Raw genomic sequence first — 8,535 nt, 5'->3', positions numbered from 1 at the left:
GGGGGGAGAGGAGAGAGGAGAGGAGAGAGAGGAGAGAGAAGGAGAGGAGAGGAGAGAGAGGAGAGAGAAGGAGAGGAGAGGAGAGGGGGGAGAGGAGGAGAGAGAAGAGAGAAGGAGAGGAGGGAGGAGAGGGGAGGAGAGGGGGGAGAGGAGAGAGGAGGAGAGAGAAGAGAGGAGGAGAGGAGGGAGGAGAGGGGAGGAGAGGGGGGAGAGGAGAGAGGAGGAGAGAGAAGAGAGGAGGAGAGGAGAGAGGAGAGGGGAGGAGAGGAGATTGGTAACACTTGTGGACACTTGGAAACAAGTTGTATGAATAGATTCCATTGTTTGCCATTTTTTTCATCTTTTGTCTTTTTAATGATTGATGTCATTGTAACTGTTATTCTAAAGACATGTTCTAGTTCTAGATCTAGCTCTCTACTTCTAGTCATCATGGCTCTGGAGGCCACAGAGAGAAAAATGTGACAGGAGCAAAAAACGCCAAAACTGCTTTGGGGTTCAGAGGGTTAATAGAAACGAGCGTCAATCTTAAAACGAGACGAACTTTACATGTGTTCCTCTAAAAAGAAACAGTTTGATTTGTATTGAAACAGGTTGAAATGACAACTAGCTATGAGTGAATAAGACTTTGAGGATTTGAAAGGATAACTGTGGTGATATACTGGTGAAGATACTTTTTTTGGTCATTGTAGTTTTTAGCAAACGCTTCTCCAACAGGAGGAAATAGTGCATTCGTTGGGGACTATTTTCAGTGGCGGATGAATCCACACGTGGTGCTCTGGTGAGTGTTTGTACTGCAGTGAGGCTCACTCATGTGTTTTCAATGGAGTAGAGGAAGAAGAGATATCAGACAATACTTGTTTTTACTTCATAGAACAGCACCAGACTTTCCCTCTAATAAAAGGAGAACACGATGCTTCTTTTGCAGTGTGCAGCACTGTTCATTCCAGCAACATGACGTCACGTCTGCTGAGTGCTCCCTCCTTTCAAACGGTCGCATTCCAGACTCTTACATCGCAATAATGCAGCACGCTACTCTGTGAGCAACCACCTGATGAATGAGAGCAGCACACGTGTGTGTGCGTGTGCATACTTTGACAACCCTGCTTTTAAGGAATATTACGCAACATCATCAACAGCATGTTTTCAATCCTACTAATCACTTTATAGTTCATGTTTATGTATTTTATATATAATACTAGTGTTTTAGAAGTTGGAATGTTTCCTGGATGTTTCTATCGATCACTTAGTGATTTTTTAATTAATAAGCTTCAATAAATAAATAATAAAAAGTCTGTGATGTGATCTGGGGGTCTGGGTGTCATGACAACAGGACTCCAGCAGACAGCAGCCCGTTCGTGCTGCTGAGGGCCGAAGAAGAGCTCGACTCTCGAACAGTACGAGTGTGTGTGAGAGGGGGACAGCAGGGACTTTCCCAGCCCCCACACACACACACACACACACACACACAGGAGTCAGGGTGTGTGTGTGATAGCAGATAGCAGTTCTCCATGACGCCGCCTGCAGACGACAGCGGCATGCGACTCTGCTTCATCTCAGTAGCACACACTCCAGGGACACACACACACACACACACACACACACACACACACACACACACACACACGCACACAATAAACCTGAAAACAACTACACTACTGCTCTACGGCTCAATGGGAGGGAGGGACACAGTGAAAGTGGGGTGAGGAAAGGGAGAAATTTGAGAGGGAAGTAAAGACGGAAGATATAACTGAAGAAAGAAAAGAGAACAAAGAGGAAGTTGAGATGTGCTGAGTTCATTTGAAGTGTATTGTGTTATTCTCCTACACAGTAAATAAACCAAACAACATAATATTCTGTTCAAATGGAAATCTATGTTTTTAGTAAAAGACTATAACAGCAATGGAATGATTTTTCACACAATAAGACGGAGAGAGTTAGAAAATAAAAGAGTTAGGAAAAAAGAAGGCAAGGAGGGAAGGATGAGGTGAGTGAAATAGAGGGTGGTAGGACACAGGAAGAGAAGAAACCATGAGGAGACAAGGGAATGAGAGAAGAGGTAAATAAATAGTTAGGGGGGAAGAGGGGAAGAGGGCGAGGAAGAAAGGAAGGGGTAAATAAAGTATAGGGTGGTAGGAAGCAGAAAAGAGAACAAGACAAGGGGTAAGGGAGGTAGTGAAGGAAGAAGGGATGGAGAAAAAAAAATTAGGAATCAAGAAGGAAGGAGAGTAAGACGGAAAGGAGGAGGTAAGAAAGACAGAGAGGGGAAGAATTCCCAGCAGGTATCTGACCATCTGAGAGCTTTTTATAGCAATATTATACAATTATTGTGTTCATATTCTTATTAATATTATTGTTACTTATTATTTTGATGCTTTTCATGCTAATAAAGCCACATCGAGTTGAACTGGAGGTGAGTTTCTGTGACCGTGTGTGTGTGTGTGTGTGTGTTTGTGTGTGTTTACACTTCATTCCACTGGATCCACAGACGCAGATATCTCCAGCATTTTAGTGCGTCTCTAATCGACCACAGACGCATTCCTGTTTGAAGGTTTGAGGGCTGCAGCGATAAATTGTAGAAATATATTGTGACATAAAAACGTGATAGAATGCAGCATGTTAAATGAGTCTTAAAGGGCCGGTGTTCTCAGTTACTTCTCGTGGTAACGAGATGGTTTCTATCTACCAAAAGTACAACGGAGCTAAATGAAAGTTAGGTTTCATGAAACAACATCGTGCTGTAACAGAGTCCTGGTTAGAGCTCGTATCAGCAGAACTAAAGAAACGGAGCAAATAGAACTTCTGCAGATCATAAATGAGCGTTTTTATGATGTATTACAAGCTTCTTTGAGCTGTTAGGAAGTCAAACCGGTTGAATTCTATCCAATATCTATTTCATACTGCGGGACAAACAAGTGGATTTATGGAAGTTTCTCACCAATAACGTTAAAAAACTCTTTTGGGAATCCTTCCTCCAGAGAAATAGTCCCTTTAGGAGCCGCTATTCAGAGGAACTGAGACGCTTCTATGTTCATGCAGAGAGATCCCATTCACCTCCATGTTGTTGTTATGGAGACAAGATAAACCTCAAAACCTGGACAAAAAAAACAAAACTATCCACATGGATGATCACAAATATGTGTGTTGATGTTTTGGAATTTAGGTGAACTGACCTTTAAAATATTCTCCAAATCTCTCAAATAACTTAATATCGCCAAGAGGACATTCTCATATCTGCTTCATTGTTTTTGCTTTAAGTATTTGATTTTTAAACTAAAACCTAAAAGAAGAATGTTGAGCTTAACTACTAAAAATAAAGAGAATTTAAGTTAGTTTTCATTCCAACATTGTTAAATCTCCTCTCTGTAACTTGTTGAAGCGTGAGATGGCTGTATCATAATACTGTTTATGTGTGTGTGTGTGTGTGTGTGTGGTGTGTGTGTGATGTCTCCTATTACGCGAGGCCGGGCGTGGGAATGTGTGGAATGCTGGGTGACGTCAATGGTGACATTCCCGGAGCCCCGAGTCCCGGGACAACAGCTGAGGACGACAGATCCAAGAGAGGAAGAGGAGGAGGAGGAGGAGGAGGAGGAGGAGGAGGAGGAGGAGGAGGAGGAGGGAAGATAGAAAAGGAGAAGATAGGAGACGATAGGAGACAATGGTTGACAACGAAAAATGGAATTGGATGAGAGAGGAGGAAGAAGACATAGAGGGAAGGATGGAAAAAGACAGCTTGAGGAAAGGAAGTAATGTGGATCCTCACAGAAGAAAAGAAAATAAAGTGAGAGAGGAAAAAGAGTTAAAGGGCGAAGGAAAAGGAGAGAGGAGGAGGCAGAGAGAGATAGAAGATAAAGGAGACAGAGGGGAGGAAGGGAGGAGGGGAGCAGGCGGCCGGGTGGATCCGATCACCTGAGCTGCTTTCTGGGAAGAAGAGGTTTCATGTTTCGACACACGGAGGAGCCGTGACTTTGATACAACGAGCTGCCGGGATCCTGACAGGAACAGTCGATACGCAGACGATACTCTACTGTCTGACGGTCGCCTCCACCGTGGAGAGAAACAGGGTCTACTCAGGAACTCCTCAGTCAGTTTGGCGAAGAGATGATTCATTTATTTTAAACGGATGTGTCACAATGCAGCCAAAGACTCTTGAGCCACAGGAGGGACATAGGTTTCAACTTTGTCAAAACAGCAACATTCCCATTTTAATTGAATTCTATATTGAGATCAAACAAGTCCAAGCTATGCGCTGATTGAATAAGCCTCATCGGCAGCCTCATAGACGGAGGTCAGAAGAGGCCTGCTACACCTACTGGCCGGTTTCAGAAGACTGCTATCATCTAATCACACAGCTGATCATCGATACTCCTCTGGAGTCCGTAGTAATTATGACGCAGCAAAGGAGGAAGTCAGGTGACGTAGAATAAAGAGCAAGTAAAACAAACAGGACTGAAAAACAAAAGTCAGCATTGACCTATTTTATGTTACGTACTTAAAGGAGCAGTGTGGGGGATTTAATGGCAGAAATGGAATTTAATATTAATAACTATGTTTTTATTAGTGTACGATCACTTGAAACTAAGTATCGTTGTGTTTTTTTTGTGAGCCAGTTATACAGTATCTTTATAGTGAGGAGGTCCTCTTAACGGAGTCCGCCATGTTTCTACAGAAGCCCAGAACTTACAGAACCAAAAACCTGCTCTAGCAAGAACCTTTTGTGTTTTTACCAGGAGGCAACCTCCACGTCTGGAAAGTGAAGCCAATGCTCGAGTGTCTCAAAGCTGCATTCTGCAGAGGGGTTTTCAGTTGGTTGCAGTTTGCAACCTCACCACTAGATGCCACTAAATCCGAAAGGATCTTTTCCTAAACCTCATTAAGTAGTTTGTTTGCTGTTTCACTTTAACAATGTGGTAGCTGCAGTGTGGCCCAGCTTACGCATTAGAATAGTAGTAAAAAGCAGCTGATGAAGCCCCTCTTATTGGCTGATAACATTGCAACATTGAAAGCCAATCATAACTTTTTATTTGGAGCGAAAAACTGAGGAGTTATTCAAAACTTCACTGTCATCTACCTTTTTAACATACAAGAATAAATACCTCAATGATATCTGGGGAACGGCTGTGAGGTAGACACTGAAAGCTGGAACCCTCACAAAACAATCAAACGCACTTTATATTTACTCTTCTATTGTGGTTGCAATACCATAAGTTCCAAAAGTAGTGATTTAATCCTGTAATATTGCAACGCAGTTCCTCCTTTTGAACAACCGAACATAACTGGTCCTTTCAACAACACTGGCGCATTAATCGAGGCCAACTTCTGAGAGCTGCGCGTCACAGAGCGAGTCTACTCTTTCATTAATAGCCTTGGAAAACTATTACCGATATTGAAACTCTGCGTTTGGCGTATATTCCATTTGATGCAGTGCAGTTAATACAAACGTATTGATTTCCTTTGGCCCACCTTACCCTGAGACAATATGTTTATTGAGTGAGTAGAGAGAGAAGAAAAAACCAGCTTCCCACCATATCTATTACAACAGGCTGGCTGGCGGTATCTGTCCCGGCTAATGGGATTTAAGGGGAGAGCTCTGGCCAGTGTCAAAGTCACCTCTGAGGAGAGTCCTGTGCCAAGACGAGGGACAGTTGGACGATGGGGGCGGTAGATTATTCCAGAGAGAAGACGAGGGGGAACAGCTGAGAGAGACAGGATGAAAGGGGGAGGGTGGGGGGGAGTAGAGGGAGGGGAGGAGCTGTGGGTGGAGAGGGGAAAGAGTATGAAGCTGAGGAGCAGACTGCTGTCAGGGTCCCAGGGTTTTTAATTTGGTGCCATTGTTACAGTAAAACTAACGCCTGGCGGCTACTTACACCAACTGGTTCCAGTTGGAGACGTGAAAGTTTTGACACCAATCGACCAATGGCAGCTTGGTGGGCCGGATTAAGAATGGCGACGTCATCCTCATGCACACATAGCTGGTTTCTCCAAACAGTTTTCGTTATTTCACATGAAAAAGTTCAGTATTTTAGTTTCTCTCTGTGCTCCTCTCATTGGTTTGAAGTGGGCGGGGCTCCTTTAGAAACAGGCAATGTCACAAACCACCAACAGACCAATCAGGATTTATCTTGCAGGGTCCTTAAGTTACAACACAGTCTCACGACAGTTCGTGAAATAGTCACACACTGCAATCTATTGGTTTCCTTTACAGGGACAGAATTTTTGTGTCGCTCGGAATGACTTTCTTTTCCAGGACGACATTATCTTAAGAATGAAAGTTAAAAAAACACAAAATTATGTTTAGCAAAACTGTCGCAAACGTTAGGTTGAGGCAACAAAAATATCGTAGTTAGGTTGAGGCAATAAAACAAACGTTGGGTTTAGGCAACAATACTTTGTAGTTAGGTTTAGGAAAACTGTCCCAAACACTAGGTTTAGGCAAAAAAACAAACATTAGGATTAACTAACAAAGGCACGTAATTAAGTTTAGGAAAACTGTCGCGAACAGTGAGGTTTAGGCAACAGAAGCACAACCATGAAACCACGACGCCGTGTGGAGCACCGCTCTTGTGGTCCCGTCCTGCCAGCCAAAAGTGGACTTTGATATTTAACACGACTTCATTTGCTCTTACTGTTACATGCATTTCATTTGTGTGTCCACCACCAAACATGATCCCAAATTACTCTTCATTGGCAATATTTTCATCCTGAGCGACACGCAAAAACAATTAGTGTCCATGTACATGAAAGCAATAGAGTGCATTGGTGGCCTGCCATGATACTGGGCTAACTCCTCCAGCAACTGCAACACACAACTAAGTAACACCGCTTGCATAACAAGAGATCAACTAACATGACAACATATCCTCAGACAACGGTTCGTATGATATATTACAATCAACGCCTTCGGTCAGTGACTCTGCGTAAGGCCCTGTGGTAACAAAAGCAACTAAACTACTTGGTCAGGTCCAGGATGAGATGCTGGTTTGGGTTAAGATAACTTGTGTTATGGCGTTAGTACAGAAGTTACGGAACAAACGAGTCAACGTTTTCCTCTGGTTTCACACAGGACACTAACAGAGGCCTCCTGGGTGAAAGTCCTGTGTTTTGACTATTCGTAGGTAAACAAACAGTGTCTGAGAACAGCCTGAACATGAACAGGAAGTCCGCCTGCATTAATGGACTATTAGGCTTACTATCAGCTGTTGGACGGCTGAAATCAGTTCCACATTTTCGTATCTTACGCGGGGCTGTTCACTCATATCACAGGAATGCATCCAGTACTTTCCACCATAACAGTAGTAATCCCAACCAGGAGCTGTTGTCACGTACCAGCCGACAGACACCACGTCAACAATATCATCACAGTTTAAGATACTCAACTCAGTTCTGGTTTCTGGAAACAACACAAAGACAAGAGCAGCTGTAAAGCTTCCAGAAGACTTTATGTAACTTTCAGTTCCTCTTTTCAAACACTCTGTTCCCTCTCGAAGCTGAAACTCGTCCTGTTCTCTGGATTGTTTACGGGCAGATCGTCCCGCAACCCCCTCAGCTGTCGCCAGTCAACAGGTGTTTTGGTGCTTGTGTGTTTGTGTCAGTGTGTGAGCTGTGCACATGTGACCGCCTGTTGCCACACAGGAAAACATTCTGCGTCTGCAAGCCAGACTCAGTCAAATGATTTCCCTTTTAGTAAGTGCAGCTAAGACACAGACCGCAGGGTGGGTGATACACTGTAGAGTGTGTGTGTGTGTGAATAATAAACTAAATTATTCTGAAGGAACGTAGGCTACTTACGGACGGGACTCGGGCACGCTCCGTTTGAGTTCCCCAGATCTCCCAACAGAGCACCTGCAACAGAAGAACACACCACGGCCGTCACATGTAACACCGTTCATTCTATTTAATATCAAAACCCATAATCTGAACAGAGCTAATATAAAAAATGCTGCACATCCCGTTTTTTTGAAAAATATCATTAAATCAAGTGTATGAAGTGCTTCCGCTATCAGCTCTCACTTCACTTAGCGGAGGATCATAATTGGTATCAATTGGGCATTAACATTTGATTTATAAGTGCCGGTTTCACCAGTTCTCAACAGTACTTATGTCTTATTGGGAGGAGAAGAAAAACATCATCGCACTTATTTTAATTGACGAGAATTACCGCCTCGGGAGTGTATCCCTCCGCCGACCAGTCAAGTTACAGTTTACATCCATGTCCAAAATATCAACCCTTCATCATTTCATCTGTCTGTATATAAATGTGTGACATTTTCATAATTAGCATGAGAATGCTTAAGTTATGGTGTTGAGTGAGGTCACAGTAACTCTCCAGGTGTTCCTGAGATATCACGAGAACGGACAGAAATGACGGACCGACGGAGACATGAAGAACATGTTTCTATTGTACTAGAACACGACTATTGTGATTCTGTGTGTACAAAAACATCAAATAACATACATGAATATACATACATACATATACATACATACATACATATATACACATATACACACACATACATACATATATATACATACATA

At 43.1% G+C, this 8,535-nt stretch overlaps 1 protein-coding gene across 5 annotated transcripts in view; it reads right to left on the bottom strand.

Moving 5' to 3' along the window:
• mef2d (myocyte enhancer factor 2d) overlaps window positions 1–8,535 on the bottom strand; it is an 83,833-nt gene that overhangs the window by 13,858 nt on the left and 61,440 nt on the right. For all 5 annotated transcript variants that reach the window (XM_031867549.1, XM_031867554.1, XM_031867552.1 and 2 more), the window contains exon 6: window positions 7,786–7,839. In XM_031867549.1, coding sequence (XP_031723409.1) covers window positions 7,786–7,839 — 54 coding nt within the window. The remainder of the gene's footprint in view (window positions 1–7,785; window positions 7,840–8,535) is intronic.

Source organism: Anarrhichthys ocellatus, unplaced genomic scaffold (assembly GCF_004355925.1).
Source record: "Anarrhichthys ocellatus isolate YVR2014 unplaced genomic scaffold, GSC_Weel_1.0 scaffold39, whole genome shotgun sequence".
Lineage (NCBI taxonomy): Eukaryota > Metazoa > Chordata > Actinopteri > Perciformes > Anarhichadidae > Anarrhichthys > Anarrhichthys ocellatus.
Note: the sequence above shows the minus strand (reverse complement) of the source record. Positions and strands in the feature narration are given on the sequence as shown.